At 34.3% G+C, this 17,956-nt stretch overlaps 1 protein-coding gene across 1 annotated transcript in view; it reads left to right on the top strand.

Annotated features, from left to right (window-relative positions):
* Nucleotides 1–17,956, top strand: part of SPATA1 (spermatogenesis associated 1) — a 40,617-nt gene that overhangs the window by 19,986 nt on the left and 2,675 nt on the right. Inside the window, 6 exon segments of the mRNA XM_057714887.1 lie at nt 3,037–3,151; nt 3,914–3,974; nt 8,615–8,726; nt 9,760–9,885; nt 13,394–13,572; nt 15,575–15,673. Coding sequence (XP_057570870.1) covers nt 3,037–3,151; nt 3,914–3,974; nt 8,615–8,726; nt 9,760–9,885; nt 13,394–13,572; nt 15,575–15,673 — 692 coding nt within the window.

The following is a 17,956-nucleotide window of genomic DNA, read 5'->3' as shown; positions in this document are numbered from 1 at the left end:
GTTGGCATTTTCTTTTATGATTAGTGCTATATATGTCTTCTTTAAAAATCCCTTTTCTGGGACTTCCCTGGTGGTGCAGTGCTTAAGAATCCGCCTGCCAATGCAGGGGACATGGGTTCAAGCCCTGTTCCGGGAAGATGCCACATGCTGCGGAGCAACTAAGCCTGGGAGCCACAACTACTGTGCCTGTGCTCTAGAGCCCGTGAGCCACAACTATTGAGCCCATGTGCCACAACTACTGAAGCCCCACACGCCTAGAGCCCGTGCTCTGCAACAAGAGAAGCCACTGCAATGAGAAGCCTGCACACAGGAACGAAGAGTAACCCCAGGTCACCACAACTAGAGAAAGCCCATGTGCAGCAATGAAGACCCAACACAGCCAATAAATAAATAAATTTTTTTAAAAATCCCTTTTCTATCCTAAGATCATGAAAATAGGGCCCTGTATTATATTACAAATATTTTGTGGTTAGCTTTTCACATTTAGCTCATTAGTATACCAGGAATTAATTTTTGTGTGTGATGTGAGATTAGAGTTCCTTAAGTTTTTCCATATGACACTACCATTTATTGATGAGAGTTGTGCAGTTTCTTAAAGTTGTTAGATTGTTCTTTAGTAGTGCATGAGAATACAAAATATCTGAGCTCTAACATTGTGATATTATCAAATATGACTGGTAAAAATATGCACAGTATGTTTTACAGGTCCTGTAATGAAGGAGAAAAGAAGTATTGCTTTACTTATTTGTATGTATTAAAATGGGTAGTCCCTTCCATTAGTTACCTTTTGTTCTTTCCCAGTGCTATACATCTCTATATTTTTGACATGCCTCAACTATAACGTTTAATCCTTGACTGCTGTTGTCCCCAAACCAGTATATTTTCTTATTTCTTGGATTTCATCATTCTTCCAGTTGTTCAGACTTTAAGCTTTGAAAATTTCCTTATTGTACAAGAAAATGATAGATTCCTAGGTTAAAAGAACCTTAAAAACCATCTTGAGTAGCCTCCTTTCTTATAATCTCCTTTCTAATCTGTCCTCTAGAGTGCTGTCTGCATCATTTTTGTTACAAATTGGATTATTTGTCTCCCAATTTAAAAACTCTCAAAATGTTCACTGATTACTATTTAAAGCCCACATCCTTAAAATGGCATAGAGAATTCTTCAGACTCAGACTTCAAACCCAGGGTTGCAAATGCTAGGCCATGGAGGTTGCTCGCTGCCTAACTCCAGAAGACTTTTTTCACATAGGTTATGATATGAATGAAGCTTTCAGGATTTGCTCAGTGTGGTAGTTGGTTCAATAATTTTTAGCTCTTATTAGTAATAGTAGTATTGTTATTATGGTTTGGTGGTAGGAAGAGGAGGAAGAAGTACCATGTAGTACAACTGGAGGTATGGAGGGATTTAACCGCAAGATCCTTGTTTGCAAAGCAAAAATAAATTGTAGGAAATGGGAAGCCATCTGAAGTTTTTAACAGGAGTAGCATGATTGAATTTTAGTTCTAGAGAAACTGCGTAGGTGACAATATGGAGACTAGACTGAGATAATAAAGACCTGAATTAGGAAATGCAATGGAATGGAAATCAGAACTTGAAGTCTGGAGATTTCTAAGGATTGGATATTGTGCTGAAAGTGTTTTACTTGCACAATGCCATTTTAGAGATAAGGAAAACGAAGTGAGAGAAATAACTTACCTGAGGTCACACCTGCTATGATAATGTCAGGACCCGAACTCTTGTTTGTTTGACTGAAGCCCATGTTTTACAACACTGTACTAGAGTAATATTGAACTTTTCACTATTGTCAAAAATGCTGTATACATTAGTACAATACTTTGTCTTGCAAATGCCATTTTCTTTGCTTAAATTCCTCTTTCTCTCTTCTTTGCCAGGCAAACATCTCACAGTTCAAAACATAGTTTCACAGTTATCTCTCCCTTTTCTGTGAATATAACATTTTATATGTACATCTGCTCTAGTTCTCAAAACCCTAAATTTTTTCTAAAGTAAATAGGCCTGCTTTCTTTCTCTCATTAAGTTGCATGGATATTGCATCATGCTCTAAACTGTTATTAGGAATGAGAGATACATGTCCTATATTCCTATCAAAATGTAACTCAGAATCAACTGTATTTTCCATTGCTGTTTCTTTTGGGGGGGCAGATGGGGGAGTGGTATTTTACTATCAGTTTTAAACAGCCGATTTATCTATTTTTTGTTCCTTTGCCTTGAATATATTTTTTAGAAAATCCCTGTTTGTTGTCCTTAAATTACTAAGTCCAGTGCCGGATGGGAAATAAGTGGTCACAACCAGACTAAAACTAAACCAGTATGGGCTTCAGGTTGCAACACATTGTGGCAACTCTTGTAAAATGACTTTTCAAGCACTAATATGACTCCAGTTTTTTCTAAATTAAAAAAAATTGATTTCTCCAAGGGAAAAACTCTGCATTAACACTACCAGGTTCATGAATCTCTTGTTCATATAGATCATGTGGAACATTAGTGTTAATGTCTTAAAGACATTGTGTGGTTTTCTTACATGGAGAAATTCTGTTAAAATGAAGGGAGATTTTATGAATGAAAATGTATATGAAATAACAAGTGACATTATTTGCTCTGCATTTATACCCAGTGCTTTCCAGAGAAGGATCCTCAGAATACTATTTGAAAAGATGCTTTTGGCAAAAGCTTCCTGAAGACAATTAAGTTTGAATAAAAGCCAACTTACCCCATCTTGCAGATTCACATTGTACATAAAAACAGAAATTCTGCCATAGGTGGGCGGGGGGTAGGGGTGGATTTGTGTTCCTGTTAGGATTGTTTAATCCAATTTTCCCCAAACTGAATTAATCAAAGAATTCTCCTTTTGCATACAGTTTCATGAAATTCAGTTTGGAAGTAGTAAAGTTCATAGAGATTCTGAAACATAGGACAAGGGTATATAGTATGTACATATAAAAACAAAATTTTATTTTCATATTTTGTTAATATTATGAACTTTCTTTGCTATGGATGGACAGCAACGTCAGCTGGAGGAAAAGCCACTCCAAATGAAAATCAGACTGGCAGTCATCAAATTGGAAATTCTGAATTGCCAGGGTCTCAGGAAGATTCAGATAATGATTATTTTAGTGGCAAAAAAAGGTAATTAATATAGATGTTGATTCTACATGTCATAATCTAAACTGTAAGAAAAAGAGTGAGATACCCAGGGTACTAGTATAAAGACTTCTAATTAGAACAAAGATATGAGTGAAGTTAGTAACATTTTTAATTAAAATTACCTTGATTCTGATGTGTACTGTTATACACTAATATTCCTTTCCAATATAATGAGGGATAGTTTATTGCTTAAATTTATTCTGTTGTAATCCTTTTGTCATTAGGGACAACCTGATGACAGAAAAATTTCTGTCTTCATTTGCTTTTCTTAGAATTAATTTTTCTGCCTCTTTTATATTCCTGGTTATGAGTAAACTAATCATTAGTAAACTAATCATGTCTCACATTGGTATCATTTCATTCAAAGTTATACTACTTAGACCACAGTTTTGCATATAGTCTTTTGAAATTAAGATAAGGAATTTTATAAACAATTATTCACCAAAGAACTATAAGCAAAGTATGTTTACAGAATTTCCAGTTAGTTTACCTTGCTATAGACATTGGACTATGATTTGAATTTAGCTATGATATAATGAAGTATTATTTTATAACTCATGCTAAATGTAGTTTATGTTAATTATTGATGAGTTTGAAAAATAATATAATGGTTTCAAGCAGACTTTAAAATATTTTAATGTTATATTTGTATTTATACAATATTAAATAAAAATAAAACATGAAAACAATATTCATGGAATCATTTTTTAATATGACTTTTGAAATCTATCATTCCCCTTTAAGTCAGTTTCTTTGGAAAAATGAAGATGATAGAGCTAATATCATTAGAAGAGAGGACAATCAGGTATGATTTTAAAATTTTTTTTAGATGTGGTATTGCACCATAATATTTAGACTGAAATTGAAATGAAACTGCAGATTAAAATGTCTAAGTTTTCTAACCTTAAATGTTAGAGTGGGGCAGATAAACCTCAAGAAAATTCAGGAGCCTGCCAATTCAGTGAGATTTCTGGGAGTTTCATGGTCTGGGACATGTGGTATGACCTTTAAAGTAAAAACCAGGTTTTTGTATATTGCCCCAGCTACCATGGAGAATGAGTCACTTGATGGACTCTGGAATTTGGAGATTTACTGCATTCAGATGGAGGGCTCTTTTTTTTTTTTTAATCAAGTAATCTAAAAGACTGCCAACTTTGAGCGGGCTCAAAGCAAGAGATGGCTCACAAGGTGATCCAAGAGGTACAGCAAGCAGTGCTGCCAGTTGTGTGCTAACATCCATCTGGTCCATTGATGCTTGATATATAATAGGTTAGAATGCTGAATGGAGTCTAAGGCAAGTCCTGGTAGGAGAATCACACTTCAGAGCCTTCGAGTTTTGGAGCAAAGGCATGCCATATTCAGGAAATAATTGTTTTATTGTTGCTGGATATTAATAAAATAGGCTATCTTCACATTTTAAAATTTTCCCGGCTGGTGGGTGCTTAATGCTATTTCACTGTGGTTTGAATTTTAATTTCCCAGATTACCCATACAGTTGATCATGTTTTTATATTTTTTGGACTCCATTTTGATAACTTTTTTGGAGAACTACCTTTTCAAGTATTTCTATTGTGTTGTCTGCCATATATTTCTGATTAGTAGGAGTTTTTAATATACTTTGGAAGATAATCCTTCGATGCTTATGTATGTTGCAAATATCTTCCCCTGCTCTGCGCCTTGTCTGTGATCTACCTTGCTGAATATGTTGTTTAAGTATTCTTAAATATCCTTATTTTTTTCCCATGTTTTCTTTCTATGTCTTGGACTGAGAATAGTATATTAGAATCTCCTGTTATGAGTATCTTACTGTTTATCCTTACATCTTTTGTGGTTTTTGATTTATTTAGATTTCTATGTATTATTTGGCACAAACTTGTTCTTATGTAAATAGTAATATTATCACTTTTGCATTATGAAGTGCCCTTCTTTGACTCATTAAATGCTTTTTTGACCTGAATTCTCCCTTATTGCATATCAAAATACTAACCTCTCCTTTCTTTTTGTTTACATTTATTTGGTATACCCCTATCTTCCTCCCCTACTTTTTTCCCCCAACTTTTCTGAATTGCTTTGCTTTAGGTATGTCTTTAACAGACACCCTAGAGTTGTGTTTCACTTTGTAAGCCAGTCTGAAAGTGGTTTTCATTTAGTAAGTGAGTCATGTCCATTTATGTTATTGATAGGACTGATATTTTTGACCTCAGATTTGTCATTTTACTTTATGTTATAGTTACTATGTGTTACTATGTGGTTTATTTGCATGCACACACATAAACACACATACACACACACACACACATCCCAGTATTTAGGAAGGTTGAATCTTGTTCTAGTGTTTATGTTTATACTAATACAAATTTATGCTTGTATTCCTAGCCCTCCTTCTTCCATTTTTAAAAATTTATGCTTGTGATTTTGATTTGTTACCTCTAAAATTATACTCTGACTCCTACCTTTAAATTCAAGGCAATTAAAAAGTCATCTTTCCCCCTCCTTTTTCCTCTCATATACTTTTAGTTGTGTTATTTCTGCTTTGTCAAAGAACAGAACATTTATGGGCTGTGTTTCTTATCTTATCCTCCTCACCTTTGTTTTAGTCTCAGATCTATAATTAAATATGTTCAGCACTTGCTGCCAGCTCTGCATGGGATTTTTCAGTCATTTCTTGGTTGGGTTAAGCTCCACTTATTAAAAAAAAAAGCTCCTAGGTACAATATTCCCTTACTTCTTCCACATTAAAAACTTTGTCTAGAGCGGGAATAGGCAAACAAGGCCCACAGCCTGTTTATGAAGCAAGGGACCTATAAATGTTTTTTGAATTTTTAAAAAGTTGAAAAACAGAAGAATTATGACAAATACCATATGTGGCCCACAAAACCTAAATTATTTACTCTGAGGCCTTTTATGGAAGAAGTTTGCTCATTCCTGCTTTAGAGCCTTGATACTTGAAGGATAGCTTAATTGGCTGTAACATCCTAGGCTTACACAGTTTTTCCTTGAGTTCATTAAAATGTTGTTCTACTGATGTTTTGTTATATATATTACTATTAAGAAGTATGATGCCAAACTGATTTTTTTTTTTGCTTTGTAAACTGGTTTGGTTGTTTTTGTCTAAAAGGCCAGAGGATTCCTTTAATGTGTAGTAGTTTTATCAGGCTATATTTCAGTTAGAGAGTTCTAGGTGTGGTTTTTATGGGTACCCAGTGGGCCCTTTCAGTATGAAAATCAGGACTTCTTTTATTTCAAGAAATTATAATTCTAGAAAACAATATAAATAGCAGATCCATTTGATGGGTCCCCCCCCCCCCGCCCCAGGACTCCAGTTAGTCTTACCTTAGATCTTCTTTACCTTTTATCTCTACAACTTTCTCTCTGATCTAGTTTACTATTTTCTTTATGTTTAATTTTCTTTACTCCTTTAATTTCTGTTCTCTATTATGATTACTGTATTTTTGTTCATATCTGTTCCTTTTTGGATACCTGTTATACATTTCTGAGACAGTTTTGTTTTTTCTTTAATTTCTTTCTTCAGTTTCCACTTTACCTCTTCCTGTTATTTTTCCATTTTTATTCTGAGTTTCTATTCTGTGATTTAAGGTGTTCATTAATATCTAAAATGCTTTGATTTAATTTAATTTAATCTATGCTGGGAATATCATTAATTTTTTCTCTGCTTCTTTGCTGCTGGTTTTGTTTTGTTTTAGTTTTCAGTTTTGAGAGGTTTCAAAAAGTAACTTTGTTTGGATGCTAGATTATGTTGTAGATGTTGTCTGTGTTTATTTGTATTGGATTTTTCTGAATCAGTAATAGGTGTTCTTATAGAGAAACAGAGAGTAGTGTTCTGGAGGGTTACTTTAGCTTGAATCAATAGATTAGGAGTGCCCTCTTCTGTTGTTACAGTGAAATGCAGTTATATATTTATGTATTTTTGAATAAATGGGGCCTTTAAGGGAAGTGGTCTTTTCCTACTTATTTAATTCAGCAGAGCTCTTAACTTGACCACATTCTTTTCTCTTACCCCCTAGCCCTGACAGAATATCTCTTGCTTCCAAAGCATTTTCCTCTCACCCAATAGCTATGTTTTCCCATAATTACCACCTCTGGCCCCCTACATTTTAAAAGCCCCTTTGTTTTAGATTCCTCACAAAAAGAGCTTTGATTTACTAGTTCATACTCTTACTCTCAGTATTCCTCCACCACATGCAGGACCTTCTCCTTTAAGACTAAACTGTGGTTGATGTTTTCTGTGTTATCTGTGTATTGTGCTCTTTAATGCATAGTCCCCATCTGACTCTGCTCAAATATGAGCTTCTAAGCACACTCTGCTGGTCTAGGGTGCTTATTTTCCCACTTACATGTAAATTAAAGTATATGTAAATTAGAGGATTCTGTGTCCTCGTTATTCTACAGACATAAATTATGAGTGATTTTATTTGCTTTCTTTTTATAGTAGTTGAGAGCATTTGTGAAGAGATCCTAATTTAGGTGGTTGCTGTTACCCTGTGGGAACCTCACCTTATAAGTTAAGAAAATAAAATAAAATGCAATAAAATAGAAAAAGAATCATAAAACAAACAAAGTAGAGGTAAGGGATTAATGAAGATAAAAGTAGAAACTAATAAGTTACAGAAGTGAAAAGCCTAGTGGAAGTGAAAACTATTCAAGATCTATCAAGTAGTAGTGGCAGAAACATCAACATTGGTTAGGCTTGAGGTAGTTTATCAAAAAGGATAGAAATACAAAAATTAGATGAGATGAAGGCAATATAACACAAACACAGAGGTGATAAAATTTATGAGAATAAAATTATGCTAAAATTTGAAAATGTGCTAGGATCTCCAATTTTTTAAGCAAATATAAATGATCAAAATTGGCTCAATATGAAAAAAATTCAATAGCCATCTTAGAAACATTTAAAAGTTGTCATAACAAGTAACTGAAATCAGAAATCTTGGAAGGAAATCATGTTTTTTTTTTTTTTGACTTCTATTTATTTATTTTTTAAATTTATTTATTTATTTATTTATTTGGGGGGGGTACACCAAGTTCAATCATCTGTTTTTATACACACATCCCCATATTCCCTCCCTCCCTCGACTCCCCCCCACCCTCCCCGTCCTCTAAGGCATCATCCATCCTTAAGTTGAACTCCCTTTGTTATGCAGCAACTTCCAGAAATCATATTTAGAAAGGAATATGGATTCTTTTTTTTTCTTCTTTTAAAATTTTAAGTTTGAAGCTCCTGTGGTATAATGTCCAAGTAATAGCAGAATGGAGAAGCTAGAGCACAAGAGAGGGTCTATAGTTATAACAACAAATTTGGGAGTTCATCACCATACAAGTAAAAAAAATGCATTACTGTTGCACATTATCAGATGTTTACAAATAGGCGAAAAGTGATGTGTAACCCTACCAGATCTTACTGATTTTTATATTTGCTTACAGCTAGGTGAAAAAGAGTACGTCACCCTGCCAGATCTTATTGATTTTCCTTCAGTACGTTGTCAACCTTCTCTTTCTCCAGAAATAACTGATATATCTTTATTACAGATTGAGAGTAAGTATGATTATAACATAAGTACAGATATAAGTACAGACGATTCTGTGAGGTAAAGTTAAATAATGTTAATGAGGAGTTAATTGTTTAATGCATACAGAGTTTCAGTTTGGAAAGATAAAAAAGTTTTGGCGATGAAAGGGTAGTGGTGGTTACAAAACATTATGAAGACACGCATTGCCATTGAGCTGTACATTTAAATATGGTTAAAATGGTAAAGTATGTATACTTTACCACAAAAAGTTAAATTATTTTAAAGTATATGACTATTATGTTGATTACTGCATATGTATGTCACTAACATTTCTGCTTTTTAAATATATACTCTATACACTTTTCCATGTAAGATTTAAGTACAATAACTTCGGGCCCAAGATAAATTTACTTAAAGAATTAAACCAAGAGGTATAACTACATGAGTTTTACCTAGTTTCTATACATGTATATAAATGTAGAAGAGACATACTGTATTGTTGTTTTTTAACATTTTTAAAAAATTAATTTATTAATTGGCTGTGTTGGGTCTTCAGGAGACGTTGAGGTGAGCAGGGGCTACTCTTTGTTGTGGTGCATGGGCTTCTCATTGCAGCGGCTTCTCTTGTTGCAGAGCATGGGCTCTAGGCACTCAGGATTCAGTAGTTGTGGCACTTGGGCTCAGTAGTTGTGGCTTGCGGGCGCTAGAGCACAGGCTCATTAGTTGTGGTGCACAGGCTTAGTTGCTCTATGGCATGTGGGATCTTCCCCGCCCAGGGCTCGAACCTGTGTCCCCTGCATTCGCAGGCGAATTCCCAACCACTGCGCCAGCAGGGAAGCCCTGTATTGTTTACATATATATAAATCCCCTTTAGATATATATATATATATATAAATGACTCCCCAGTGTTTTCCATGGTGGCAAATGCTGTACTGCATCCAGAAACAGAGTTTGGGGTACAATTTATACTTGCTGTTTTTAGCATTTTTTAGTTTTATACTCTATATGAGCCATCTTTCAGCTTTTAGACATTGATGAGTATGGGTTATAATCTTTTAGGAGAGAAGATTATCGAACAAATGAAACAAGTAAAGGAAGAAAGAAGATATCTGGAAAGAGTTAGAGAAGAACTAATAAAAAAAGTTGAAAGGCTGTTGGAACAAGGCAAATTAAAGCGATATCATGGTGAAGTTTATTACATATCTTTTATCACTATAAAGGAAACTCAAGTTTTACAGAATATGCCTTCGGAATAAATGGTGAAATGATACTATTTACTATTTTACTGTTATAGTTTAAGTGGTACACTACCTATATAAATTCACTATAGAAAAGATAAAATCATTGTTCAACTCTATTTTATACAATAAATGTAACGTGCTTTTTATCAAAATTCAGTTATTTTTAAAAATGGATGTTTGTTCATTTTAACATTCATTTATTAAATAAATATTTATTAAGGGCCTACTGAACTTAGTCACTGTTCTAGGGGCTGAGGAGATACTAATAGGCCAACATAATCTTGTCCCTGCCCTCAAAGTGCTTATGGTCCTGTGGGAAAATGATGATCAAGTTGAGCAGGAGTGATACATACTGATGACTGCTCTGATAAAGGAACTGCAGATTCTATGCATAGAGCACAGAGGAAGAACATCTAAATTAGATGGAAGAGATCAAGAAAAGCTTCCGGGAAAAGTGGTAGATGTACTAGAATCTGAAGTGTGCCTCCTCTTGGCTGCAGACCTTCAGGCCCATTCTTTTCCCTCTGCCATCTAAATCTTTTCCTATCTTCTCCTTCTACCCTCTCCTTCCCAGTTCCTGGTTATTTCCTACTAGTTATACAATCTCAGCTTAGATATCACTCTCAAAGCCTTCTGTGAGTCCCTTAGTCTCCCCTAGGTGCTCATTTTTTTTGGTTTGTGTGTCTGTCTGCTTTGCTAAACTGACAGTATTAGTGAATGAATGAGAGAAATGAGGTAGGAAAAAAAGATAGTTTCCTTGCAGTAGAGTTAGAAATAGTGTTGTTAGAACTGGTAGAAATGGAAAAATGAGCCACGGTAGAGGAAGTATAGGATAATGGTTTGAGAGATGTTAAATACTTTAAGAGGCCTGCATTTTGGGTTGTATTTGAGGATAAAAAGGGTAAAAGGTATAGATGGAATTAACTGCCTTTAGGATTCTCAATTTACAGCAAAATTATTTCTTCAGTACTAGATCTGACTAGAGGTTATAGACTATGTCAGGAGGTATTTCTTAATGTTCTACCTCTAATGTTAAAGTATTATCCCGAAAGTGGTGGCAATGATTTGGCCTTGTTGTGCTGTCAAAAGAACAATTTTATCAGACAGATTTGAGCAATGGATTAGAAACCACAGGACCAGGATTCTAACATAAAAATTATCTTGTACTGAGGCAAGTTATTTCTTCTCTTTGTGCCTCACTCTTTCTATTTATAAAATGAGAATTATCAGTCACTTTCTATTTCAACAGGAATATTTCAAGATAAAAGGTATGTATCAGCCATCAAATATTTATTGAGCCTACTATGTACCTCAGTTCTCAGAATTGTTTTTTTATGATAAAAATTTTTTAATGTATTTTTTTAAATTTATTTTATTGGCTGCATTGGGTCTTCGTTGCTGTGTGCGGGCCTTCTCTAGTTGTGGTGAGCGGGGGCTACTCTTGGTTGTGGTGCATGGGCTCCTTGTTGCGGTGGCTTCTCTTGTTGCGGGCTTCAGTAGTTGAGGCACATGGGCTCAATAGTTGTGGCTCATGGGCTCTAGAGCACAGGCTCAGTTGCTCCATTGCATGTGAGATCTTCCTGGAGCAGGGATCGAACCCGTGTCCCCTGCATTGGCAGGCGAATTCTTAACCACTGTGCCACCTAGGAAGTCCCTCAGCATTGTTTTAAATGCTGAGGATACAACAGTAAATAGGACAAACATGGCCCTGCCCTTAAGGAGTTTGCTTCTAATAGGAGGAAACAGACAGTAAACAAATAAGACAGTATCAGCTACTGATTAAAGCCGAAAAGTCAATTAAAAGAGTGCAGTAAAGAGTGGTAGGGGAGGAGAGATGGTTTAGCTAAGGGTTTTCAAGGAAGGCTTCTCTGAGGAGATATCATTAAGATTTGATAAATAAAATGGTAAGCATGTGAAGAGATAGGGAAAAAAAAGAAATAAGCTTGCAGAATTAAGGACCTGAACTAAGACCAGTATGGCTGGAGTGTGACAAACAAGGAGGAATGTAGAAGGAGAAAAAAAAAGGTCAGCAAGGAGCAGATAGGCCAATTCAAGGAGTTTGGATTTTATTATCAATACAAGTAATAGGGGAAGTCATCAGAGGATTTTTAAACTAGGGATTTATGTGATTTTAAAAATATTTTGGAAAGATCAGAATGACTGCGGTGTGGAATAACCTGTAGAGGGGCAAGAACGGAAGCAGAGAGACCGTTAGAAACACAATACAGCTTCCAAAAGATGATAGTGGATTGCCTAGGAATGTAGCATTGAAGAAGGGAGAATGTACCAGATGCTCAAGTATTTGAGGGATTGGTTATAGGGCTGAGGAAAATAGTTAAACTCTTGAGTTAAAATTCCATATAGTTTTATACTTTTAATTAAATCACCTTATAATATAGAATTTTAAAATCTGGTCTTTTTGTTTCTTTGATAATCTTTAAAAAAGAAACATAAGCATATTCTGGTATACTAGCATGCAGTTTGTGTTTCAGTTAAGTTTATATTTAGAATCTCATTGGTGCCAAAGTGATTCCCAAAACTGGCAGAGTTTAATTTCTAATTTTCTCAACCAGAAGTCTCAGGTTTAAGAAATTCTGCACTACAGAAATTTGAGGATATATTTGGAATAATGTTGAAAAATGATGAATCAGAATCAGATGAGTTCACAAAACAAGTGATTTTGGGGTTGAAAAATAAGGAAAATCTAAAAAATATATTTTGACTTTTCTTTCATAGCTTTAATTATATAAGTAGTGAATTCAAATCAGATTATGGATAAAAGTAATTGAAATAAAAAATATACACATTTTGGGACTTCCTAAGTGGCGCAATGGGTAAGAATCTACCTGCCAAGGCAGGGGACACAGGTTCGATCCCTGCCCCAGGAAGATACCACATGCCATGGAGCAACTAAGCCTGTGCACCATAACTATTAAGCCTGCGCTCTAGAGCCTGTGAGCCACAACTGTTGAGCCCATGTGCTGCAACTACTGAAGCCCACGCACCTAGAGCCCATGCTCTGCAACAAAAGAGGCCACCACAATGAGAAGCCCACGCACCACCAGGAAGAGTAGCCCCCTCTCGCCGCAACTAGAGAAAGCCCGTGTGCAGCAGTGAAGACCCAACACAGCCAATAAAATTAATTAATTAATTTAATTAATTTAAAAAATATATACACATTTTGCTATAGGTAATATTTTGAAGAAAGATTCTCTAAACAAATTACAAGCTGAAAGAACTTGATTTTGGTTCCTGGATCTTACTATATTTGTAAGCAATTCTTTTTATTATCCAATAAACATTTTGTTCTTAACACTAATTTCCTCAGAGTATAAGAGGAAGGAGAGTAGAGAGGAGTGGTTTAAATTAACTCTAGGCTCCTTTCCAGGTTGAAAAGTTTAAACAAACTATATATCATTTGGTTTTGGGGGGTTTTTGTTTGTTTTTAATAGCCTGTGATGTTTGGAAAAAAAAGTACTTTGAAACAAAGAAAGTTACAGCATCATTGGAGGAAGTTTTAACGAAACTTCGAGAAGATTTGGAACTTTACTATAAAAAATTGCTTATGCAGCTTGAAGCCAGGGAGATCAAGATGAGACCAAAGAATCTGGCAAACATCACAGACTCTAAGGTACTGCTGAATTTGTTCACATTCTGTTAGAGAAGTTCTGTTTCAAATAGATGCTTTGTAATTAGTATTATCATATGTAGGATGTTTTGGGCTACAGGTAACAAAACCTTGGCTTAACCTGCCTTAATAAGTAAATTCATGATCTCCTGTAATGGGTGCTGAGGAGATACAATCAGCAGCTTAATGATGTCTTTAAGGGCCTAGGTACTTCTGATATTTCCTCCCTGTTATTTTTACTGTCAGCTTCATTCTAAGACTGCTTTTCCTCAAGGTAGCAACAGAGTTACCAATGGCAAGTAGGGATATATGCCTGGGAAACAAGAGATAACCTCTGTCAGAAGCATGGAATATATAACACTTTCCCTTTGGCCTGGTTGGGGAGCAGCCAGGCCTGCACTGGATTGATCATAGTTACCAGGGAATGCTATATCCTGACTTAGCCTAAGTAGGATCTACCTCTGAGCCAGCGGAAAGGGTCACTTTCTGGTTCTGTGGGTAAGAGAGAAACACCTAATGAAGTACGGCAGGGGAGTAATAGTGAGCACTACATTCCTTTTCTTTCATTTGGGGGTGGGGAGGGCAGTTTGATAACAACCACAGAATCTATAGGTAGTGATATTCTAAAGAAATGATAAATTACATTAAATTTTGATCAATTCATTTTTTCTGAGATAGTCTTGAATCTTGACAGATGAGAGACATGGGTTTTACTTTTTAGTTGAGTAATTCCACCATATTGTTAAACAGCAAATTCCAGAGGCCATTTATCAGTTTAATTTTTGTTGATCCCACTTATCTAAAAACGATTTTATGTTAACTACAATTAAGTATAAATTTAACTTTAGACATGATGAAATATTAAAAGTTTATTTTTCCCAATTTCATTGAGATGTAATTGACACATAACATTGTATTAGTTTAAAGTAGAAACATAGTGATATGACATATGTATATATTATAAAAATGGATACCACAATAAGTTTAGTTGGCATTCATCTCACATAGTTACAGTTTTTTAGTGTGTGATGAGAACTTTCAAGATCTACTCTCTTAGCCTCTTTCAAATATACAATGTAGCATAGATGCCATGCTGTATATTACATCCCTAGAATTTATTTATCTTATATCTACAAGTTTATACCTTTTGACCACCATCACGCATTTCCCCCAACCCCCATCTCCTGCTTCTGCCAGCCACCAATCTGTTCTGTTTCTAGGTAAAAGTTTATCATTTAAGATCAATTTAATATAAAATCCAAATAGGTTCAAGTAAAAGTTTCTCCTTATTAACTGATACTTTCTTTTAAGCATCATTGAAACTTTTTATCTTACTGTTTTCTCAAGTTCAATATATGATAATGTTTTTTTCACAGAAGCAGGTTAAATAATTTCTTTGTTGACTATTACATCTCATAAACTTTTCTGAACAAAAGTAACCAAAAAGCTTCTAAAATAGGTTTTCTCATATTAAACAGATTTTATTATAAAATACAGTATTTCATTAGTAAATATTTTTAAGTAATTCTAATATGATTCCCTTTATAAACCATTATGCCAATTTCTTTTTTTTTAACTTTTTATTTTTTTATTTTTTACAATAAACTGCATTTATTTAGAGTGTACAATTTGGTATTCCAGTCTCCCAGCCATTATGCCAATTTCTAAAGCCTTGCTAAGTATCTTAAACTAGTATATTCCTCTCATAGTAATAGTTGTTGGTTTTTTTAGTGCTAATTTAATGGTAATTTTTACAAATACCTATTTATTTTTATAATACATGAAAATTATAGTAGAACAGAAAGTGGTCCCTAAAACATAAGAAATCAACAGTTCAATAGCAATTTACTCCAAAGCAATAAGTTTATTTTATGGAATAGGTTATTTTCATGATTTGCTTTTTTGATATTTGATATCGCTTTGTAGTTTATATTGGTAAGGCAATTAAAATTAAAAATGAATAGATGTTACACTAAATAAAGATGTCTTTATATGTCTCATACAGAATTACCTTATCATCCAGATCACCGAAGTACAGCACGCTATTGACCAACTCAAGAGAAAATTGGATACTGACAAAATGAAACTCATAATAGAAATTAAGGTACTTTGCATTTCCCCTAATTAGATTATAACATTTATCTTAAAATAAAATATTTTGGTGTTTTAACTTTGATTGTCAGGAATGTAAGGGTAGTAAAGAGTGACTGTCTTAAAATTGTTACCTTAATAAAAAAAGAGCATGAACAACAACAACAAAAATACGAGAATAATAATGAAATGCTTTGAAAAGATTCCTAACAAGGCCAAAGTAAAACTTTTAATAAAATTTCACTGAGAAATAAAGTAAAAGAACCTTGTGAATCAGTATAGAGTCTCCATAAAATGTTTTGAAAGAAGTAATTTTCATATAATAGAGTCGTTCATAAATAAGTCTGACAAACCACTGAGCTCTCTGAGCTCCCATTTAATTTTAATATTTTCTCCTCTCTTGGGTAATTTTCTCTTTCTCTCTGGTTATTTTCATATATATATAATGTTATGTGAGTGCTCTCGATTCACCTCTCTATCAGAAATAGCTTTATGACACAGAATAAAGACCCCTGTTTAGAATTAGCACTGTCCAATAGAACTTTCTGTGATGGTATAAATGTTTCTTACCTGCACTGTCTGATAAGGTAGCCACTAGCCACATAAGGATGTTGAACACTTGACATGTAGATTGTTGTGTGACTGAGGAAATGAATTTTAGATTTAATTTTAGTTAATTTCAATTTAAATAGTTACACATGGCAAGTGGCTACTCCACTGGACAGCGCAGTTCTAGATTCTTTTCACTAGCAGCATTCTCAAGGCTAAACCCTGGCTCAGTAATGAGAAGCTTAAAACTTAAACTACAGAAAAAGAAAAAGGCAAAGGACAATTTTAAACAAACAAAAAAAGGAGTTATTTAACATTCTTATACAGTATGCACTCAAAAAAGTAGTTCATTCAGTGAATGAAGACTCCTGTGTATTCAAAAAAAAGGAGAGAAATCAAATGTGGAAACTTCTCCACTTAACGGATGGTTGGATGAGCAAAAGGGAGAAATGAAAATACCCCCAGAGCCTTCAATTATGACTCTCTCAATGCTCTTTTCTTTTGGAAAGCATACACATTAGTTCTTACCATTTTTGTATATTTTAACCTTATAAATATTACATATAAGTGGTCTGAACCCAAATTAAAATTATTAGTGAAAAAACAGGAAAGACAAATGGAAAAAAACTGAACCAAGTTTTCAGCTTACAGAATGGGGGGAAAAAATCTTACATTTAACCATAGTGCCTAATTGTCACATAGTAGACATTATAAGAATTTATTATTGATTTCTGAATGATTTACCCTAAACTACCCATAAGATACAGAACTCAGGCAGAAAACCTAGCTTGACTGTTGCAGCCATATTCAAGATAATATAGCACAATCAATGCTTCTCAGAGTTCAATGTAATGTCACCTGCGGATCCTGTTAAAATTAGCAGGATCTGACTCAATAGGTCTGGGGGGAAGCCTGAACGTCTTCAGTACTAACAAACTCCCAGGTGATGCTAATGCTGCTGGTCCGCAGACAATACTTGGAACAGCAAGAGCTCTGGTACCAGGTGGTTTAAGTCTGAATCCTGGCTGTGCCGCTTACTAGTTTTATACCTTGAGCAAGTTACTTCTAGGCATCTCAGTTTCCTCTGCTGTAGAATCGGGGAAAAATAATATCTGCTTCAATTAAAAATTTTAAAGTATCGAAGGGGTTAATACACTCAGAAGGGTGCTTGCCACACTTATATTTCATAAGTACTTATTCCATTTCTAAGGGCTGGGAATTAAGGTTTTTTGTAATTTTTTTTTAGGAGGCAGAGGGTTTTTTGTTATTGTTTTTGTTTTTACTATTTTCTTTACACATTGAGAACAGATTTTGAAATAAGCAAAAGATAAAATTCTTTCTCACTCTAGTTTTCTAAAACAGTTTCATTTTATCATGCCTATAGACTAATAAATGAAATTATTTGGTAGCATATCTAGCAGTAGACAAGCCTGCTTATTCAAAGGGACTTATGAACTATACATTTACCATAGTAATCCAGTACAAGTGAAGGCATTGAAGGCAAATGAAAGAAGACATGAACGCCATTATAAAAACTTATTTATATGACGATTATATAATTTTAGAAAGGTAAGATGAAAGTTCATTTTTGAAAGGCAATTGTGTTTTGTAGATGAGAAAACAAGCAGTTTCAGATTTATGCACATTGAAAGCTGAACTGGCACAGAAGAAATTTAATACATCTTTTCAATCCCAATTGGGTATGTTAATTTAAATTTTTTATTTTTTAAAAAAATTTACTTGAACA

This window comes from Hippopotamus amphibius, chromosome 1 (assembly GCF_030028045.1).
Source record: "Hippopotamus amphibius kiboko isolate mHipAmp2 chromosome 1, mHipAmp2.hap2, whole genome shotgun sequence".
Lineage (NCBI taxonomy): Eukaryota > Metazoa > Chordata > Mammalia > Artiodactyla > Hippopotamidae > Hippopotamus > Hippopotamus amphibius.
Note: the sequence above shows the minus strand (reverse complement) of the source record. Positions and strands in the feature narration are given on the sequence as shown.